The 22,466-nt window shown below is 54.3% G+C and overlaps 1 protein-coding gene across 1 annotated transcript; it reads left to right on the top strand.

The window, feature by feature from the left end:
• The first annotated feature begins 4,086 nt into the window (after positions 1-4,086).
• Positions 4,087-21,753, top strand: LOC111168748 (annexin A8). Its single transcript, XM_022562433.3, has 12 exons — positions 4,087-4,256; positions 8,756-8,846; positions 9,888-9,982; positions 11,311-11,424; positions 13,738-13,828; positions 14,602-14,681; positions 15,123-15,182; positions 15,744-15,837; positions 16,061-16,156; positions 18,047-18,105; positions 19,283-19,405; positions 20,338-21,753. The coding sequence occupies exons 1-12, from the start codon at positions 4,236-4,238 to the stop codon at positions 20,395-20,397; spliced, it is 984 nt and encodes a 327-aa protein (XP_022418141.2). The 5' UTR covers positions 4,087-4,235; the 3' UTR covers positions 20,398-21,753.
• The last annotated feature ends 713 nt before the right edge of the window (positions 21,754-22,466 follow it).

Below are 22,466 nucleotides of genomic sequence, written 5' to 3'. Positions count from 1 at the left end.
ATCAGTTTTAAAACAGTGTTAGCAGAGTCATGGAACAAGCACGATGGAGACTTTTGTTTCACTTCTTAGTTGATTTCATGCCCATTATGTGGCCCCTTCTATCACACTGTCAATGGTGAGAGCTATTTTTCCCCTCTCTGGAGACTGGAGATATTGCTTGAAAACCTAGAGAGATGGCAGAGTACTAGGGGGGTTGGGGGGACCCTGCCCTAAGCCCTCAGCATGGCCTTGTCCCACCCACAGGCTTCCTACCAAATGTGCAGCTTCCTGTGATGAGCAGCAGACTCATGGCTGGGGCAGCTGGGTCTGTGCCAGCGGGCCGGCCCCAGCCCTTCTGCCAGAGCCCAGCGTGCCCAAGTGTAAGGGCCCCGCATGCCGTCGGGGCCCCGTGGAAGAGGCCGGCCACTCTGCTCTGCCATCCTCCACCCTGCTGCCCATGAGCATCCTCTACTCCTCATTCACTGTAGACTCAGGCACCTGGCTGACACTGCCCCACAGCCCAAAGCCCACTGTTATCCCCGGCAACTTCAACATCCACAGGATGACACAGGACCTCTTGACCCTTGACCTCTTGGCCTCCAACTCCCTGCACTGCGAGACATCTCTGTCGCTCACACCCGCATCCTGCCGCCATTTCCATCTCTCCCCTGTCTGTCTGCAACCCCATGTCCCCTCCTCCTCACTTGCCTGGTCTCCGGCCCCCCAACTGGCTCCACACAGCTGCAGGCTTCCAGAATCTGGACCAGAGCATGCCATTCTCCTTTGTGTGCCGTCCATACTGCCTCAGTGTGCTCCGGCGAAGCAGAAACCCTTTCCACGGCCTGCAAGGCTCCTGTGTGGTCCCCATTACTTTCCCTGGTGACTGCAGCTGTTCTCGTCCTGAACAGGCCACACCCTCCCACGTGTCCCTCCCTCATTCTAATGGGTAGTTAGCCCCGGGCACACACACCCGACCTGGACATGAGCACCCCACCATGGGCATCCCTTACCTCCATTTTGCCTGTCTGCTACCCCACCTGCAGCCCTGTTCCTGGGCTAACTGCAACCATTCATCAGGGCCCAGAGAAACATCGCTTCCTCAGAGCAGCCTCCCAACACGGGGATCCAGATGAGACCCAACCCCCTGCCCTGCTGTCTGTTCCGACAGCATCCTCTGCCTTCCTCTCTGCCACTCACCTGCAGCTTACAGGGCTTTGTGGACAGGCTTTGCTCCTCCGGGCCAGGGTTGCAGGCTCAGCATGGCCCGCTCTCAGCTGAGCGCTGGGAACACAGCAGCGCCATCGCTCTTGAGTGAAATGTGAGGCTGGAGATCTTGAGACCCCCTCCCCGATCAGAAGAGCCTAACATTCCTCACAAGAACTCTAGCTTGGCCTGGCTAGGTACTGAGCACCTCCCAGGCCGGCTTCTGCCAGCCTCATTGTTGTGTGTGGTCCTCAGTCCCCGTCTGAGCGGTGGGAAGCGCAGATCACAAAGATTTCACCCATGAGGACCCCACACAGAGTGCTCAGTCATCCCAGGGTGCGGCTATCCAGACCCAGCCCTGCCTGACGCCAGGCCAGGGTTCACTCAGCAGGGCTGAGCAAGCCCCATGGTTTCGGGCACCTTCTTCCTGCCTGACTCGGTGACATCACATGGCTATCCCAGCCAGGTAATGTGGGGGAAGAGGATCACTCTTCGGGGCCGGCGAGATGCCCACGCCCAGCCAGGAGTGAGGAAAGGCCATTCAGGAGGAGGAAGTAGGCACAAGGGCAGGCTATGGGCACAAGTGGGTGGGTGAGAGCTTCCAGAATGGACGTGGGGATGACTCAGGACGTCAGAGACCCATAGTGACATGATGTGAGTGGGTGATTCTGGGATGGGGACGTTGAGCCAAGGGCACCCCAAAAGAGCAGGTGCGGACCTTGGGGCTCTCATCTCTGGGGTAGGAGGTACCCAGGTGAGCCCAAAGGGCAGCCTAGCCTCAGAACCACCAACAAAAACGGGGAAGAATGGAAGCCCAGGGAGGAGTCCTAGGGGACAGTTTGGTTGCAGAAAAGAGATGATAAAGAATGGCCAGGGGTGCTGGCCATCCTAGAAGCTAAGTCCAGAGTTTCAAAACGAAGGTGAGGTCCTGCCTGCAGGAGCTGGTCAGGGCGGGACCTGAGAAGAGGGCCCAAGTGCTGGAGGGAGCAGGTCACCGAGGACAGGACTTCTCCTACGACCTCACTGGGTCGCTGTGCACTGTGGACCCTCAGAGGGCAGGACCCTGTCTGACATTCTCTCTGCACCGGGCTCTGGCCTGTCTTGGTCTCAGAGTCCAGAGTTTCTCTCTGGGCTCGGCCCAGGGCCACCACACTGGGGTGACTTAGCTAGGGTCATCCTCATAACTGGCTTTGGACAGACCCCCCTGGAGGATACCCACTCCCCAGACCCTGATCCTCATGGCATGACGTGGGCACGGCCCCCGTGAGCAGCTGAGGTCCCGAGAAAGACTCACCAGTGAGGACGCCTTGGTTCTGGCTCCAAGGGCTCCCAAGGAGGGTGGGGAGTTTGGGGCCCCAAGCAGGCCCTGTCTCAGTCCGTGTGACCTGAAGCAAGCTGCAGTCTTCCTCTTATGGTGGCATCCCACAGCTCTGTGTGATGACCGTCCAGTTCCCACGGCAGCCCTGGGCAGCGGCTACTCGCCCGGCCCCAGCTGCCTCCCCTCCCCTCCGCATGCTGGCACAGCTCCCTCCCCACCCGCCCAGCCCTCACTTCCAGAAGGAACAGCCTGGGGACTGTGTAGAGAAAGGAGCACTGGAACCAGGGTCAGGAATCCGGAGGGGACAGTTCTTACCTACTACCCTTATGAAATAAAATTCGTATTTTATGGCAAGACAAGAAAAATTTAAACATAAACAATTTTCTCTGCCCTTTGGCCTCCCCTCTCCCGCACTGTACATCCGGCACCAGACCTCCCGTGGGCAGAAACACTTGCTCCGTCATAAAGAGCAACATTCTCCTGGCACAGGCTGGACAATTCCTTAAAAGATAACATTCCTTCTTGATCTTGTAAGGGGTCACATGGCGCTTAGATCTGGATTGCGTAAACTATTAATAACACGTCATTTAATGTACAGCCCTCTGTCTCAAAAGACTTATATAGCTGTGCCTTGACTTCTAACAGGCGGAACAGTTCTCAGAGCCTTCTGAGATGCTCTTCCCTGGTTATAATCCTCAAATTTGGCTCGAATAAAATTTTCCATTGCTTTCTTAGATCAACCAATTAATTTTTCATCAACAGCCTGAGAGGTTTCACTGAACGCAAGTCACACCAGCGTGGGACTGTTTTTCTCTGGGGCCCTAGGAGCAATGGGGGTTCTGGAAGCCCTGAGGAAGTAACCCCAGGATGGAGGGGTTACCGGGTAGTCGCTGAGACAAGGTCTTTACCGTGAAGGGCAGGTTAAGGGGTGGCATGGGGAGAGTGGTGCTAAGGAATGTTCTAGGCAGAGGCCCCAAGGAGGGCAGACTCCAGAAAGGAAAAAATTAACCTCTTTCCAAGAGGTTCCTCTCTCCCTTGGCAGCCAGCGTGTCCTGCAGGGCCCGTGGCAGAGCGGGCAAGTCCAAGAGGCCTGGTGGATCACGTGGCTTTTTCCCACCAGAAGTGTGATTTATGCCAATTGTCTAAACCTTGGAGTTTCCATTTAACTTTTGTGACGAAGATTAAAGAGGATAGAGTGCACAGAGCGATTAAAGAGGGATCTAGGCATAGAGACGCCCCAACCAGCGGAGGCTGCCATTATTTTATGTCCTTTGCAGAGCTCCCCATTATATTGTTCACTGGGGAGAAGCCGTGCAATAAATAGACTCCTTTTTATAGATCAGGTCTAGCAAAGACCGAATGAAGACCCGTGTTTGCTAAGCGGGGTTTTCACAGGTTGGAGCTCAGCATTCCCAGTCTGTGTAACAGCCACAGCTCAGACATTTGGCGGCCAGCGGTGTGTTTCCACAGGGCATGTGGGCCGGTGCCAGGGTGGGGCCTGAGAGCCACAGGAGGAGCCCAGAGCCCGGGGGCAGGACGGGGGTGGGGGGGGGGTGGTGTGCAGGTGTGGTACGGGGTGGGGCCTGGGGCCTGCATGCTGGTGCCACCACACCCAACCCCAAGCCGCCTGCTCTTCTGAGTGCGGCAGGGCCAAGTGTGCAGAGTCTCAGAGTGGAGGGAGGCCTGACCGGTGCATCTTCATCTCCCTGACAAAAGGCGCGCCGAGGTAAACCAGATGGCCTGGTGGAAAGCCTGGGTAAGTGCAGAGCAAGCGGAGGTGGAGGGTTCCCCCGTGGTGTTGGCCTAGAGAGAGGTCAGCTCGGGCAACCCTCTGTTTCCTGCCAGGGCAGGCACAGGACTGGGCTGCCCGCTGGGGAGGAAGACAAGGAGATACTGCCCCGGTCCCAGAGGCATTCATGGTGGCCAGGATGGGAACAGGGGAGATGGGCAGATAAAGAAAACTTGAAATGCACCTGGGGAAGCTGAGGAGCTGGGGGAGCCCAAAGGGAGGGGTCAGGCTGCTGGAAACAAGGGGGAGTCATGGTTGAGTCATATGTCCATGTGTGTGCGTGTGCATGTGTGTATGTGTGTGTGTGTGTGTGTGTGCGGTGTATGCACATGTGTGTGTTTAGGGAGAATCAGGCAGATGTTTCCTTAAAGAGGGAACAGTATGTGCAAAGGTTCAGAAGACTGGGAAGCTTGGCTTTAAAGAGAAGTAAGCTTGAGGGTCCTGGATGGGAAGGTAGAGGGTCGGGGGAAATGCACCTAAAGAAGCAGGCAGGGCCGGGTGCTGCAGAGCTGTGCATGGCAGGCTAAGGAGCTTGGGCTCCACCCTGAGAGCAATGCGGAGCCATTGAAGGGCCTTGAGCCGGAGAGTCACCTGATTGAATGGGCTGATGTTAGAGGACTCATCAACGTCTTCTCCGCAGGGGATGGGAGGACGACCTGGGCCGCAGGGGCCTTCCACATTTGAAATCCATGAGTGAAATTTACAGAGTGACAGATGGCTGAGTTAAGGGGACAGCACATCCTGCCCCCAAGTCTCCCATGTCCAGTGAATGAACAGATTCTCAGGAGTGTTTTATCTGGGTTTGAGTCCGACGCTGTCTCATGCTAAGGAGTTGAAAACACAAAAGGGGGACGAAGAGAAGGAGCAGGTGATGTCCCCCGGGCAGACACAGCGCTGTGTGCTCCACACACCTCCCTTCATTTCATCCCCAGGCAGCCCTGGGATATCAGGGCTGCTATTTCCACTTCACAGATGAGGTAACCAAGGCTCAGCCATATCTAGTAACTTGCACAGTCCCACAGCTAGCAGGTGGGGGTCTAGTGTGAACTGGGGTCTCTCTCTGTCCCTGCCCCCAGGCTCTCTGTGAGTCTTAGTGGGTGACCCGGGCTTATCCTAATTCAGGAAATCTCTTTGTCACAAACGTCACAACCCAGGGGCCCTCAGATTCAGACATGCTGGGCCTGGACAGGTGGGACAGAGAGGAGAGCAGGGGCAAGGTGTGGCAGCCATCTGGCCCCAGTGAAACAGCCAGGAGAGGGCAAGGGCCAGGGAGGCCTCCAGCTTCATCCTGGCTGATGGGGAACAAGGCTTTGAGGAGGCAGACGTGGCAGGGAGAGTCCAGTGCTGGGCACTTTCCAAAGTCAGCTGCTGCCCAAGGTGGCCTGACTTTGGGCCTTGCTCCCAGTGGGACGGGGCAAAGGCCCATCCTTGGGGCCCACCCAGACAGGCAGGCAGAAGCCTCCTTGCAGGGAGGCTGGATGACAACCTGACAGGATAACAATGACATTCCTTGAGCACCTACTGTGCCCTGGACCTTCCTCTGTCAATATCTCACTTGAGCCTCTGTACACCTCTGCGGTACAATATAGATGCCAATATCCTTACCCACAGGTGAAGAAACGGAGCCACAAGGAGACTAAGACGGTGCCCAAGGTTGCCACACTACGAAGTGTTGGAGTCTGGGTTAGACTCTGAGCAACCTGACGCCAGAGCTCAAACTCTATGGGGTTCGGCCACCCACAAGGCAAGGGCAGCCAAGGGGCATGAAAGATCAGCTTGAGGGGGGCCTGTCTGTGCCTCTCTTGTGGAAATGAAGTTCTGCCTCCCAAGTTCTCTGGGGCAGCCCTGTGATGGGGGAAGGCAAAGGCGTGGCAGCTCCCCTGAGACCTTCACAGACACGTAACAGAGTCACAAGCCAGGCTGAGTCACCTTTTCAGTGAAAACGTTCCTGTCTGGACTAGTCTGCTCTGTGCAAGACCCAGCAAGGGCCTAGGCAGACCCCTCCTCCAACATGGGGTGGGGAGTGGGTAGATAGAACCACCCACTAGGGAGGGGTCTGATTCCCAGAAATTTGTCTTTTTTCCCCCTAACACCTTAGCGTGGGAGGTAAGGCTGGGGCTCCCCAATGCAATGAAATCACAACCCCCAGGGCGTTAGTTACAAACATTGCCACCGGAGCCCAACCTCAGACCCGCTGAATAGGCCACTCCGTGGTGACTGGCACACATGGCCTGGTCGGTCACTGCTGCACAGCCCCCTGAGTGCCAGTCTGCGGTAAGGGACGGGGGAGAGCCCCTCCTGGGTAGCCTCCAGAGCTTAGCACTGAGATCTGACATGACCCCATGCTCACAAACGACCTGCATCCCTGTGGGCAAGGTTTCCTTCAGCGAAGGGTACCGGGAAAACTCAATGTCTGGGAAAGGTTGAGTCATTGAGAGCAGGGGGGCGGCAGACAGAGCTTAGCTTCTGAATCAGGCTGTGGGTTAAATCCAGCACCACCATTTACTAGGTGCGTAACCTTGCGCACCTTGCGTAACCAGGCGCTCCGAGCCCAGGCTGTAAAATGGGGCATTCATAGCTACCTAGTGTGACTGGCCGAGACAGCAAGAAGAGCATTGCATCTAAAGCACCTAAAGCCTCTAACACACAAGGCCTGGCACATAGGAGGTGCTCAAATCACTGACAGTAGTCACAGCTGCCCATGACTCCACAAAAAAGGGATGCAATAGATGCATGCATGCAGCTGGGCAACATCTGGGACCACAAAGACTCTCTGGATGAAATTTGCACAGGGGATTACTTCTCGTAATTTCTTCTGTGAAACATGGTGCTAAGAAATAACGTAGGAAAATCTGTCACCAGATATTTGAAATTCAAGCAAAGGATAGGGAAAGACTTTTTACTCAAAAGAAATATCCTTACAGATATACCATGGATGGGAAGCTGCTCTGTATTTTCAGGATCTGACCAGGGTCAGGAAGGAAGGAAGAAAGGGAGGAAAAAATGATGGATATGGTGATTGGATAGGTGGATGGCTGACTGGCTGACTGGATGGCTGGATGGCTGGCTGCCTGGATGGATGGATGCATGGATGAGTGGATTGGTAGGTGGGTAGGTGGAAGAGTAGATGAGTGGATGAGGGGTGGATAGAAGGAGTAGGGAGGCAGCGTGTTCAGCTCCACTAAGCCTTTCCTTGCTTGATCGCTGTCCTTGTAGCTTTGAGCAGGGTTGTCCCTTCCTGCTGCCTGCCCTCAGATGGCACTGCCTGGGAGACATGCAGCCTGATTCAGAGCCCACGCCCCAGGACGGGGCGGGGATGGGAGAGGTTTTGTGGCTCTGGCTGGCGCCAGCCTGTTAAAACAAGGGGCCGTTCTGCAGCCATTCTGCACAGGAGACAAGGCAGTCCCACAGAGCCCCAAGGGGAACCAGCAATCCCTCACAGTCAGGCCACTGTCTCTGGGGGTACCCTTCCCTACACAGCTAACGCCTCTGAGTGAATAGCCCCTGGGTCATCTGGCCTCACAGATCTCCTAGGAGATTCCATTGTTGTGCCCTGTCACCACAGTAAAACCATCACTGGACTCTGAAGGATTCTCCCTCTTCAGCGGCCCCCCCAAACCCCTGCTGATCTTTTTTCAGGCCAGGGCCCCTACCCCAACTCTATCTCTCCAAATTTTTTGGTTGTTTTTATTTTTTTCCTTAAAGTCCATTGATCGTCACAAAAACCCAGGAAGTGCAAGCAAGGAGAAAACAAATGGCCAACTGTGGATCTAAGGACCCAGAGCTACAGAGGAGGCGTGGCACGGGGCTGCTGGGTGTGTAGGAGCGGGTGGAGGTGTGGTCCCCACGGGGAAGCTGGCCATGGGAGTCTCAGGAGACAGATGAGGCTCCCAACACCAAAGGCTGGAGTCCAGTCTCTAGAGCCTCTTCTTGCTGCCCCACAGTCAGCACGGAGGCTCTGGCAGTGGCCACAGTGCCATCCACCTTTGAGGTCCTTCCCTACACCGTCTGAGCCTTCAAGCCCCAGCTCCCCAGGGCTGGCACTGGGGCTGAGAGCTGGGATTCCATCTCTTAGGGTGGCCGGGTGACGCCGACCCAGTCCTCCTCAGGAGGCCCCTCCTTCCAGCCTGAGGGCCAAGCTGGCAGGACAGGCCTCCCCTTGGCCAAGGGGCTAATAGGCACGTGGGTCTTCTGCAGCCCTGACCTGAGAGGACCATATGGCAACCTAGTGCAAAGTGGACAAAGGTGCCCCTTCCTCAGCACGACCTGATGGAAACTAGCATGTCCAGAAGCTGCAGCCTCTCCTGGGCCTCCCCTCACCCTGGATGGTTGGGCAGGGCCAGGACGGATGGAGGCTCAGCCGCTGGTCTGCAGGGGCCGAGCTGGTGCTCACCCTGCTGGGCTGGCTGCAAGGGGCGCTGCCGTCCCCACATTCCTGCTTTGAGCAGGCGTGGCTTCTCTTGCAGACTGAACAGAAGGGTGTCTCGGTGAAGAGCAGTCCCCACTTCAACCCAGACCCCGACGCAGAGACCCTCTACAAAGCTATGAAGGGGATCGGTGAGTGGCCTTGACCCAGAACACCGTGACTCTCTGGGGCTCTGCCCACTCTGCTCAAGACCCCTCTGCTCACAGCCCTGGGAATGAGCGTCTCCCCATAATCCTCTGGCACCCAGAGAATCACACAGGGCCCACCTTCCCCAGAACAGGTCTACACAGACTCCCAAGACTGGAGAGGGGGGAGGGCAGTTGCGAGTAATGGGGGTGGGGAGGGGGAGGCCATCTGCTGTGTGTTCCTGCGAGTCCTTGTGCAAGAGACCTCCCCCCATTCAGTCTGCGCTATCTCCCTCATAAAACGGCCCCGAGAGCTCTGAACCCTGCGTGTCACTGAATTTCGGATGGGACTATGTTGGGAGCTGTGCAGAGCTGACCGTCCTGTCTCCAGCGCCTGCTTTCCTGTGTGTGAGCAGGAAAGGGCTGGCGGAGGCCCGCTGGGGTTTGGATAACCCGGCCCAGACAGCCCTCATGCTGTCACGCAGGCAGGATTTACCCTCTAACTGGCTCTGACTGGTGAATTGGGGCATTAACAAAAACTGCCATTCCCAGACAAGCTGAGAAATCATGTTCCGTCTTCTGCTCCCTGTGAAATCTTTATTATTATCTCCACTTCCCAAAGAAAAATGTGGACGCTTGGGGAGGTGAGGCTTCTACTCACCCAGCTGCTGGGCCAGGACTCAGATCCAGTTTTCTGGACCCTCTGTCCCCATCCTCCCCCATGGCCACCAGCACAAGGGAGGGCAGGGCAGGAGGTCCCGCTGCCTGAGCTCCGGAGTTTCCAGCTGATGTCCAGAGCAGATCAGATAACCAGAGGGGCCTCAGATTCTATCGCTGTGAGGCTGGGCCTGGCTGCACCCCAACATTGTGTGGATGGGGGGGACAGATGGGTTTTCTGTCTTGTGTACACCACAAAAATCATCAGGTTTGGGAGTTTCCAGGTGGTGCGTCCCCACTGCTTGGCCACCAAACAGCTACCTTCCCTCCTCCCCAGCCCTCTTCAGTCCCCCAGGGGCAATGAGGGTGCTCATACTGTGCCCCCCGCAGGGACCAACGAGCAGGCCATCATCGATGTGCTCATACAGAGAAGCAACGCACAGAGGCAGCAGATCGCCAAGTCCTTCATGGTTCAGTTTGGCAAGGTAAAGGGGGGCACTTGTGGTCGGGGGGCTGTAGGCACCACTGCTGCCAGAGACAGCCTTGCAGGCAGGGCCTTGCTGGATGAGGTCCAGCTGGTCTAGAGCCCAGCGCACTGGCAACATGGGGCATTTGGGACATACACTAAAAACATGATGCATTGTTTCTCTGAAAATCAGATTTAACTCTGAAATCTTACTGATGGCTCCCCACAGCCCTGGCTTGGTCCAGCCTTCTGATGTCTGGCCCCAACCTCCTTTCCCACCTTCTCTCTCACTTGCTCCTTTACAATTGCTCCACGGCCCCATCCCTGAGCTGTTTCCCTGCCTCTATGCTTTCCTTGTCCTATTCCCCAAGACTGGAAGGCCCTTCTCTTTCCCACACGCCAGAGATGCAGGCCGGGCTCTGCTCTGTGCCGTGCCGCAGGACTGTCTCCTCGTGTTGGAGCTGCTCTTCCCGTGCCCCTCCCCTCCTGCCACAGGCGAAATCCAAGGGCAGGGAGCACGCCGCCTGGACCCTTTGTCCCTCCTCCCGCCGCCCCCAGGACAGAGCGAGGCATCGGCATCCTAGCTAAACACAGGAATAAATGCACACAGAGCCATGGTGGCCGGAAGCCTCCATTAGCACACATTGGTAATGTGGACACTTGACCCAGGAAGATGAATGATGAAGCCCAAACACTCCATGGGAGAAACCAACGTGCTCTCCTAAAAAATAATTTCTCTCTCTTAACCTTCACAACGATGCATTATGCTCTGCATTCGACGTCAGAGGAAACTCATGTTCTGAGACGTGGAGGATGTTGCCCAGGATCCCAGAGCCTATAAGCAACAAGGTTGGGGTTTAAATCCAGGTCTGACAAGGCCCTTGGTCCTTCGCTGTGCTGTGAGGGGAGATCAGCTGGGTGTGGCCTTGTGGTTTCTTTCGAATATAAGTGCCCTTAGAAGGAGACACACGTGAGATAGATTCCTTAATTCATTTCACTCATTCATTGTCTATGGGCTAAGTGACAGGGACTTGATGAGCTTAATGACAGACTTGTATTTCGGGCTCATGGTGTGCCCGGCGCTGCGCTAAGAGGAATTTCGACATCTCTCCACCAATCGCCTAAGCAATGGTATGAAGCAGGAGCACCAAGGTCTCTATTTCACAGAAAAGGGTAAGGATGCTTAGAGAGGCTGAGTTGCTGGCCCAAGAAGCCCCAGCCAGCACCAGCGTGTGGCAGAGCCCACGTGGAAATCCAGCCAGAGCCCCTGGGCCCAGCCAGCACCCGCTGCCTGCACTCCAGGGGACACAGCGCACAGAGCACCACCCTTCCCTGCTCCTGCCTTAGGACCTCATCGAGACGCTGAAGTCGGAACTGAGCGCCAAGTTCGAGAGGCTCATCATAGCCCTCATGTACACTCCATACAGATACGAAGCCAAGGAGCTGTACGACGCCATGAAGGTAACCAAGCAAGTGGGACGGGGGGTGAGGGGGGCAGAAACACTTACAAGGACTGGGTGGGGGAACGATGCCCAGGACTGCTTTCCCCAGAAAGCCTGGCACAGGGAGTTCTGAGCTCCCCTTGAGCCACTGTTTGGAACGAGCCCAGCGAGCTTGCAGCCTGCTGCTCGTGAAATCATACAACATGTTTCGGGACTCGGTAGAGCGTAGGTTCTTCCATCTCAGCACGGAAAGAATTCAGTGAGTGGCAAAGTGATAGATAAGAAGTGATTTATTAGAATAGGACTCTTGTGGGGCTTACAAGTAGGTGGGCAAGAGGGTGCTACCCCAAGAACTTAGTGGGCTACAGGTTTTTTTGTTTGTTTTTTGTTTTTTTTGTTTTTATTTATTTTTGGCTGCATTGGGTCTTCGTTGCTGCACATGGGCTTTCTCTAGTTGTGGCGAGCGGGGGCTACTCTTCGTTGTGGTGCACGGGCTTCTCATTGCAGTGGCTTCTCTTGCTGCAGAGCACGGGCTCCAGGCACGTGGGCTTCATTAGTTGTGGCATGCAGGCTCAGTAGGTGTGGCTCACGGGCTTAGTTGCTCCGCAGCATGTGGGATCTTCCCGGACCAGGGCTCGAACCCACGTCCCCTGCACTGGCAGGCAGACTCTTAACCCACTGCGCCACCAGGGAAGCCCTACTGTTTCATAATCAAAGGAAGAGTGGGGAGGGGGAGAAGACCACCTTCTTCCTCGTTCTTGAGTAGACTTCACGCTTCTGTCATCAGTTCCCTCCTCCATGTCAGGCAGGGGAGTTTTCTTGTCCCTTGTTTCTTGTTTCATGGTCAAACCGGGACTGTCGTGGTGCAATGGAAATGAGCAAAAAGGATGTGACGTATACTAAAATATGGTAAATCATCTCAGGTTTCAGTATAATATCACCTTTTCCTTATATTTTTGTTTTTAGTGTGCACAGAGGAGCATGTTCTAGGAATCATTAACTTACTGAGTTCACTGGGCAGGATGTGGGTCTCGTTCCACCATTGTTTTATTGTCTGGGGGCCATGCTTCTGTTGCACGGTTTTGTTGCTAAGCAAGCCTGCTTGGTTTTGTGGTTAAGCAAACCTGGTCTCTTGAGTGATCATTAACTGACAGGGGTCTCCCATACTTTTCTTCTCTACTGACAATGCCCTAGTGGGATTAACTATTTAATCACTTTCTTTGTCCCTTTACTCTGTCCCTATCACTCAGACTGCCACCAAACACAGACTGGCCTCCGCCATCATCTGGCCTTGATGGAGCCAAAATGCGTCCTTCTCAGGACATTGCTAGACCAGGTGTGCAGGAATTAGGAACCAGCCTCTGCTGTCTCGTGCCTGGTCCCCCAATTTCCCGTTACTTCCCACTGCTCCTTTTGCATTCGAAGATGATTAAGAAGGAGTCAGGATCAAGTAATAATAATCATCTCCATTGAAAGGGCACTTATAGGGCTTCCCTGGTGGCGCAGCGGTTGAGAGTCCGCCTGCCGATGCAGGGGACACAGGTTCGTGCCCCGGTCCGGGAAGATCTCACATGCCGCGGAGCGGCTAGGCCTGTGAGCCATGGCCTCTGAGCCTGCGCGTCTGGAGCCTGTGCTCTGCAACAGGAGAGGCCACAACAGTGAGAGGCCCGCATACCGCAAAAAAAAAGGGCACTTATAACTAATACCAACCTGCTATATAAAAAAATTTAATTTAATTTAATTTAAAAAAAGAAAGAAAGGGTACTTACTCCAAAAAAAAAAAAATTTGAAAAGGGACTTCCTTGGTGGTCCAGTGGTTAAGACTCCATGCTCCCAATTCAGGGGGCACGGGTTCGATCCCTGGTTGGGGAACTAAGATCCCACATGCTGCACAGTGCAGGAAAAAAAAGAAAAATTGAAAGGGCACTTACTGTGTGGACATGCCATGCATTTTACATCTATTATCTCCACCTTCGGGGTGGGACTTATTATCCCTGTGTCCTGATGAGGACCCTCAGGCTCAGGGAGGTGGAGTGACCTGTTTGGGACCACCCAGCTATAGAGGGCTGAGCTGAGACACAGCTCTCCCATCACATCACTTGCCCACAAGTATCCACCACTGGAGACAAATGCACGTGATCTCCCCCAGTAACATCCTCCAGCAGAGGCCCCCAAGCAGAGCGCTAACTGGTTCGTCCTAGGACTCTTCCTTTTGCCTCTTGACAAAAGAGAGTGCGGACAGAGCAGGAGGGTGCGGACAGAGCAGGAGGGTGCGGACAGAGCAGGAGGGTGTGGACAGAGCTCTCCAGCAGGCAGAGGTTCTTATCCACAGGGCTTAGGAACCAGAGAAGGCATCATCATCGAAATCCTGGCTTCTCGGACCAAGAAAGAGCTGCAGGAGATAATGAAGGCATATGAGGAGGGTAAGGGGCCTGCTAAGAGGGAGGATGTGGCCCTGAGTTAAAGGCTAGCTTGGGAATGACCATGAGCTTTGGCAGCCTAGCGGCAAATAAGAGACAAGCCGTGTACAGGGCCACACTGGAAAGGATTCTTTCTGGGCTTTTCCACACACAGATGCTGAGCACCTTCTGTGTGCCAAATCCCGTGCCTGACAGTGAGATTGGATATGAGTCGGGATCCGTCTCTGAGCTCCCTAAGCGCATGGGCTGCTGCGGGGGAGGGCATGCACCCATTAAGTTCTCTGCCCCTTGACAGTGTGGCAGCACTGCGGGCCGCTGGCTGTGTCAGCAGTGGGCGGGGCTGACACCTTCCTGGCCAGGCACAGGCTGACCCTGGGGACCATGCAGGGCCCCGTTGCAGTGGCGGGTGTGGAGCCCTAGCCAGCTCTCGTGGGCTGCGAGGCAAAGCCCATCCTCCACAATGTCTGCCTGGTGGGGAGTCCACCGGAAGTTCCTGGCTTTGCCGAACCACGTGATGAAATAAGGCTCAATCAGCAGCCCCTGGCTCTCTGGCCTGGCCCATCTTTGTGCTTTGAGCTTGGCTGGCATCCCATGTTGCTTCCTAGGTCTGAACAACCACCAGCAGGGAGCCTCTGCCACTCAGACACCTGGACAGAGCAAACTCTCCCTGTGCCAAGGACTCACCTCTCCTGGAAGGCTTTAGTCAGGAAAAGGGTGAGAAATGGGGCGAGGAGGAGGGAAGCAGGTCTGAGCCTCATGGTCCTGATGCCCTGCAGACTATTGGTCCAGCCTGGAGGAAGACATCCAAGCAGACACCAGCGGCTACCTGGAGAGGATCCTGGTGTGCCTCCTGCAGGTATCACAGCCCAGCCTCCTGGGAGCCCCTTGTCTCGGGGATCCCCACAGATCCCCCCTCAGAGAGTGGCTCCTGGGCAAAGCTACTGGGGTGGGGTGGGGGGCAAGGGTGTGGTACAGCCACTGGGGCCTGGGCTCACTGGGTACATCCCAGCGGGCTCGGAGTGTCCTCATGGCAGAGCCCCCGGACCTCTCCAGAAAGTAGGAGAGGGCCCGTCACTGAGCAGGTCCCTCCCACCAGGCCCCATGCCAGGCACGTGGCTCACTTTTGCTCACTGAGTCCCGCAGCTCCTTACGGGACATTCCTTATGACTCTCCCTTTACGGATGAGAGGCCAAGGCCTGGAGAGGATAACTGCCTGCCTTCCTACCTGGCTGTCCCCTCTGTCCCGGCTGCTCTGCTCAGCCAGCCTGCCTTACAGAGTCGCCTCTTCTGTTCCTAGGGCAGCAGAGATGACTTGTGTGGCTTCGTGGACCCAGGACTGGCCCTGCAAGATGCACAGGTAAGGCTACCCCTCAGCAGCTCTGCCCTGCAGGCCACCCTGAACCCCACCCTCTGCCATCTAGACTCCGGGGTGCTGAAGCCTAAAAGCCTCACCCAGCCCCTCTGCCCACGGGGGTTTTCTCTGATGCTAGGCTGGGCCCTGGCTCAGCTCTCTGCAGGCCTTTACCCTCTGGTGTCTGCAAAGGGAAGTGAGGGTGGAGGGGAGGAAGGAGATTGATTTGGGTGGGGTTCACTGAAGCTCTGCCCGGGCAGGAACAGCCTACGAACCCAGGGATGCTGGGCCTCCGAGGCCCAGATGTGTGCATTCAGCTCACTATAGGTCTGTCTGCTGGCAGTGCTCTTGAAGGTGTCCAGAGGCAGAGCAAAGCCCCAGAGGGGAGGCGGGACAGTTCCTAGAGCAGCCCGGTATCGAGAAGAGAATTTAACCACGGGGATAGCAGGCTCCCAGTCAAAAAGATGATCGAGCAGAGGAGAATGCCAACCTGGCAGGGTGGATGGGGGGCTGTTCTTCACCCCCCTTGCCCGCCTTCACTGGTTGTCGTGGGCGTCCCAATGCCAGGACCTCTACGCGGCGGGGGAGAAGATCTGTGGGGCTGATGAGATGGAATTCATCAGCATCCTGTGCAGGCGCGGTGCCACCCACCTGAAGAGAGGCACCGGGGAGGCAGGGAGGCCCTCCCCCTTCACACCGCGTGCCCAGTGCGCGGCCTTGTCAAATCGTGGAGCTGGGGAAAGAGCCAAGGGGCCCCGGACCCTTTCCCCAGCAGCCAAGTGGAGGCCAGGGGTGGTGCACTGATGTGCAGTCTCCTGTTTGAGATGCGGGGGGGCGTCACGCTGAGATGCGCGTGTCCCCTGAGAGAAGGCGTCTCTCCACAGTGTTTGAGGACTATGAGAAAATCGCCAGCAAGAGCATTGAGGACAGCATCCAGAGTGAGACCCACGGCTCACTGGAGGAGGCCATGCTCACAGTGGGTGAGAGACGGAGCTCCGTGCTCGGGCTCACGTGTGTCCGCTGGCCCTGGGGCTCAGAAGTGGGGCAGCACCAAAGGGCGAAGGGCCCAGGGTGCAATAGCAAGTGCTGGGTCCCTATGTTCACCTTCAAAGCCAACCTCCACACCGGCCGCCACTCTCAGCATGTACCCTTCACCCAGGACACTGGAGCTACTAGGGGAGACCCTCGTGTCCTCAGTGTGCCAGAGATTGTTCTCTGTGCTGCCCACAGAGTGCCCAGTGCCGTATGAGTGTGTCATCATGTATGTGCGTGTGCATGAGTGTGTGCACGTGTGTGCATGAGTGTGTGTGCTTGCATGTGTGTGCGAGTGAGACTGCGTGTGTGCGGGCGCGAGTGGGTGTGAGTGTGTGCATGCGTGAGTGTGCGTGCATGTGCACGTCTAAGTGTGTGAGTGTGTGCATGCGAGAGTGTGTGCACATGAGTGTGTGCGCGAGAGTTGTGTGTGTGAGTGTGTGCGTGTGAGTGTGTGCACACACGTGCAGGATTGTGCGGGGCCCAGGGCCTGGCTCACCCACAGCAGCCGCACAAGGAACATTCCGGTTCTGACTGAAGCCCTGAAGAAGTCACCTAGCTGGACTTTAGCCAGGGGTTTGGTCCCTGCCTCAGTTGCTGATTGAAGAAATGATGATGTGTCGTTGGAATCCAAACTGAGTGATCGGTGGTCTGACACTAGGGGAACACTGAGAACCTTCCACGAAGCATGAGGTCAGATTCATGTAGGAGGACAGGTTGCAGAGCACATCCTGGGGTCCAGAGCCAAAGTTGACAGGGAGCGGAGTCATTGCAGAGTGAAGAACTGAGGCCCAGGGCAGAGGGACTTCCCTCCTCCCTCCCATGATGGAGCCAAGGTCACCTCCACACCAGGCTGTGGCCATTGGGTGCCGAGCAGCCAGGGGAGCTGCACAGTGTGTCCTGGTCCACGGGGGTAAACTGGGGCATCTGACTCTCCCAGCTGCCTTTGACTGCTGTGATAAATCCAATCTATATCGGAGCATCTAAGCATGCCTCCTGCTCCAGTCTCAGCTTCCAAAGGCAGCCCCTGGATCCGATTTAAACAACTCCTGAATAAAATCTACAGGCAGGGAAAAGCAAGGCTATGCCGGGCCCTGGTGTGCTGGGCACTTCCTGTTTGTTTATCCTTGAAGACTGATCACTCACTTCACACGTGAGGATGGTGCAAGGCAGGGAGATCAAGTCACTAGGCACCTGGTGCCATCAAGCAGGGTTCAAACTCATGCCTACCTCCCTCAAAGCCCTCGCTCTTTCTGCCACCTTGGATTAAAACACCAACCTCCCCACCCAGACACCAAGTCTCTGAAACAGCATCCATGAAAGCGAGGATAGGGCCAGATGCCCTGGGTGTTTCTCGCTCTGGGTCCAAAACCCATCTATCACAGGAGAATTCAATCTGCAGGGGCCCTCTGAGAGGTGACATGTAAAGCAGGCACTCAGAGGCCAGTGGTCACCACAACGGTGGCTCCTCCATGGAGCTGTGTGGCTAGATTCTTGGTGAAGCTGTGTCTGGAATGTAAAAGCCCAGGGACTTCCTTGGTGGAGCTGTGCTCTGATGAGCCAGACCAGCCCTGTGGGTCCCAGTGCGATTCACACCTCGCCCTTTTGTCTGCCTACTCTCGGCCTTTGCACCTGTGCCCAGTGCCCTGGGCTTCCTTCCCTGCCCCACCCCTCCTGACACAAAGCCTCTCATTTTAGGACTAGGCAGAGCACAGATAAATAGGCCAAGACTTGCACAACACTAACCCTTAAGACCCAAAGCAAGACATAAATAAATAAACATGTATACAATGTCGCCTACAACCTCTGGTTGCTAACAGAACTTTCCTGTTTGCCAGTGAAATGCACCCGGAACCTCCACAGCTGCTTTGCAGAGCGCATCTACTATGCCATGAAGGTAACTGTTCTGTCTTCTGGGCGCCTGACCTTCAGTCCTACACGGCACAGCTGCAAAGCCAAAGAGCTCAGAGCCACCACCCAAGTCTTCGGCGCTTGGGTCTCCTCTTATCCCAGCCTCTTGTGGACCAGAATGGTTTTAGTTCTCAAAGGGCAAACCAAGCTAGGGAAGGGAAGCCACAGCTCCTGAAGGCTGAATTTGAGTAGGTGCATTCAACAGGTGTTCATGGTAATGAACTTTCACCACAATCCTGTGAAACTTATGCAGTAATCTGCCCTCCCAGAGGGGGTGAAACCAAGGCTTGTGGTCAAGGTCACACAGCTAGTAGGTGGCAAAGTGTTGATTTGAGTCCAAGCCAGTGCAATTGTCTTTTTTATTCATGATTTTATTTATGCATCATTGCCCACGTGGCCTCCTTGACAAAGCACAGGTCAGGATTGCCAGGAGGTCAAGGCATCCTTTGAACGGGCATGTTTAAGAGGGAGATTGCCACACACAGCAGTTCAACAACGCTGCGTGTGCCAGGGTGCCCGTCTGGGTTTGCCTGTTGTCCAAAAGGCGGCACTGGCCGCTCAGATGTTCAAGACATTCATATCAGGGGAGGCTCTGGTATCTGGAACCACAATGGAAGATAGATAGTGAAAATAATTCCTGGAGATTAAAGTCAGCCCACCTTCACTGATTGATGGTTGCTAACATCACCTGAAGCAAGAACCCCAAGCTCTCTGGCTACATCTGGCCAGGAAATGAGAGAGGGCATGGGATTCCCTTGGTCACGTGGCTCCCTCTGACATGAGAGTGATCAAGGATGAAAGTGAGTAGGAGGGTCCTGCATGTGAATTGGCCAGTTAAGCTGATTTCATGATGTTGCTACCCTAGGAAGAGGCCTTATTCCTGGAGCAGTCTAGAATCTGATGTAGCAAATCAAACACACACTGCCATCTGGGGCATTTGGCGTCTAATAAGAGACAAACGGGCAGTGAGTGAGAAGAGATCAGGGGATCCCTTAGCGCATCCCTCAGCGCATCCCTCTCAGTGCTTCACTGCTAAAGCGGAGGCTCATTCCTGTACCTCCATCCCCTACGAAAGCCCCCTGAACCCAACATAGATTTGTCCATTATCACAGAGATGGACCAGGAAGGCAAGAAGTGATGGTTGACTGCTGTGTCTTATCCAGGGAGCTGGAACTCACGATGGGACCCTGATAAGAAACATCGTTTCGAGGAGTGAGATTGACTTAAATCTCATCAAGTGTCGGTTCAAGGAGATGTACGGCAAGACCCTCAGCAGCATGATCATGGTGAGCCATGAGTTCCCATTTCTAACAGCAGTTTTAAACAGAGACCTTACTGGGGACCCTGAAGGCTGTGACCAATGTCATAAGTCACACGTGTCCGTCCCTCCTCAGTGGGTATCACACTCTTGCATTCATTGCTGTGTGCTATGTACAGGGATCAGCAAGGAGGTCGGTGTAGCTAGTGGAGGCCCCTGTACGTTTCACCCAGAAAGTTAGCTTTGCATTTGAGTTATGGTTGCCCCTTTGAAAATGACACACCGAATCCTTGCAGAAGGAACCATATCTGAAGAGTCAGTGAGGGTACATAGTTTAGTAGGAGTCGAAGCGTAGCATTCAAATACAGATACAGGTAGTCCTGACAGCAAAAATTTAAGGACATAAATCATATGAGCTCCAGTGGGCTGCCTAACCTGATTCCAATTAGTGAACGTTCTAGAGCTGAGAAAACACAGTGATTATCACACTGCTATAACTTCAAGAGAAATAGCTCTTCTGGCCATTAATACCAAATGAGGCCTTGACGGCTTCAATAACAGAAGTCAAGTCATGAGAAATATATCCCTAAGTCTTCATTGGCTATTAAGTCAAGCCTCTAGTTATTCTACAAGTGTCCATTGTTCACTACACTTTCCAAGACACACATAACTTACAATATGCTAAAAAGACACTTCTGCTTTAAGATGTTTCAGAATGGGGCGGTAGGTGGTAGGGGATTGGGGGTGGCAATAGAAACAGCCTGAAATGGAAAACAAAGAAAGACGGGTGACAGTGAGGGGCCTGTGGCATAGGAACCTGTAGAGAGATGTGCCAGGTCTCCCCCAGAGAAGCACAACTCCTAGTAATAAGAGCAGCTGCTCCTGATGGAGGTGACTCCAAGTCAAGCCAGTGTCACAAACCAACCCCCCTTCTAATTCTCACGTTCCTCCTGTCCTCAGGAAGACACAAGCAGCGACTACAAGAATGCCCTGCTGAACCTGGTGGGCAGTGACCCCTGAAGGCTCAGAAGGACAAGAGCAAAGGCCAAGAAGGTGGAGCCACTGGGTCCTGCTTGCTCAACCTTGGCCGTGGATGGGGATGGGGGTTGGGGGAACCACAGCACAGCTTTCAATCCTCTATCTCCCAGCTTCCAGTGCTTTCCAGCCAGTTTCCCTGACCCAGAAGTAAGGATCAGCCTGGGGCTCCTACTTCCACTGTCTTCCCAAGTCATTTTCAGGTGTGAGCACATTGCCAACCTTAGCATATATCTGATCTGACAAATACCTCAGCATGAAGGGGTCGACAGGGGCTCGTGATGATTTCTTTCTCCCTACCCAGGAGCTTCCCAAGCCTGACTGATCACAGAGTCCCCTAGGCTCTCAGCCCACTCCCATCTACTAATCTGAGATCTGCAGAGAATAGACCAGACAATATGGAATTTTAATAAGTGTCTCAGCTGATATGCCTCTCTTTCAGGCAACCAGAGAAGGCCGTGAGAGCCTGTTTGTTTCTGAGCACATGCTTGTGGGCAGCTGAGAAGGGAACACATATATCCAGGCCAAGTGGGCTATCACCAACATTCATTCACAAGCTTCATTTTAAAATACTAGGCTATAAGTAGAAGAAAAATTCTCTCATCATCCTACCAACAGAGAAAGCTGAAAATTAATGGCCTGACACAAGGACACTGTGTTCTAAGAGGCTTGGGCTTCTCTAGTCCTTGATCAAATTAGTGCTCCTTCCTCCCATGATGCAAGCCTGGAGAATCTCTAATCCTCACCAAATGGCAATAGGAACTGGTTGCAGGAGAAGCTGAGATACCTGTGTTGTGCTTTTCAGAACAATAAAGATTTGTACACTGGAACGTAAGTGTCTTTGGATTTTTAGAGGTGACCAAAGTAGGACCGCTTTGATTAGCCAAATTCTACCCCATAGAGTCTACTCTCCAGACTATGCCATCTAGGGCTACAAAGCTTATCCTTTCCCATTAACAACATTTCTGATCTCTGAAGACAGCCCACATATTCTGCCAAGACTTCTTCTGTCAAAGCTAAATGTCCCCAGTCCCTTCAACTGTCCCTCTTAAAGCCCGGTTTGGGGCCAACTCCTCCAAACATTTTCTAGTTTGCAAACTAGAAACTTTTACAGAGTGCAACCCTGAGAATCGTGTGTTTGTTTTCAGGGCTAGACAATATGTTTATACATGTCCTTGTCAGGTCCAGATGTCACGCCACATCGGCGGGACTTCAATTCATTTACAAGCATCTCATCACAGCTCCTGCCAGGGGTCTGTAGGGCAGGACCAGGCTTTCCCCATGCAGGTCACCACATAACAATGATGCTTTATTAAAGGGCAGGTTAATATACAGCTTTGGGGAGGAAATACCTGGGAGCAAAGAGTGAGGCAGATCAGTGGGGCTTTGAGCTCACACAGAGGAGAGGTAGATTCTGGCTCTGCGCTGCACTGGCTCTTGTGACTCTGACCTAATCGCTTCGTGTGTGTCTGTGTGTCTGTGTGTCTGAGCCTCAGATTCCTTACCTTTACCTGCAGGGGTGGAAACCCTGCTGCAATTGCTGCTTTCAAACCACCTCAAAGGTAGTGGTAGAAAACCATCATTTTATGATGCTCCTGGGTTCTGTAGGTCAGGAATTCAGACCTGTTGCCCAGTGCGGATAACTTGTCTCTGCTCCAGCAAGTCTGGAGACTCTGTCGGGAAGACCCAAATGTCAAGAGAACTCTAGGGCAGATGCTGGAATCATCTGGAGGTTTCTTCACTCACATGCTGGGTGCTGGTGAGATGGCTGGAAGGCTGGGCTCAGCTGGGACTGTCCCCTAACACTCCTACATGTGACCTCACCAGGGTTGGGGCCCAGGGTAGTGGAAGCCCTTATGTGGCAGCTCAGGGATGCATTTCCTTCTGTGACAAAACCTCACACAGATCACTTCCGTCATGCCCTATTTGTCAAAGTCATCACAATCCAGCCCAGCTTCAAGGGAAGGAAACACGGTCCCCATCTGTCAATGGGACAAATGTCAAAGAATTTGGTGGCCATTCTCTTAAACTCTGAACAAGTAGTTTAAAATATT

This window comes from Delphinapterus leucas, chromosome 16, assembly GCF_059928025.1.
Source record: "Delphinapterus leucas isolate spDelLeu-1000000601 "Yukka" chromosome 16, BTC_Dleu_Yukka2, whole genome shotgun sequence".
NCBI lineage: Eukaryota > Metazoa > Chordata > Mammalia > Artiodactyla > Monodontidae > Delphinapterus > Delphinapterus leucas.
The sequence above is the reverse complement of the archived record's forward strand: the minus strand, read 5'-3'. Positions and strand labels throughout refer to the sequence as shown.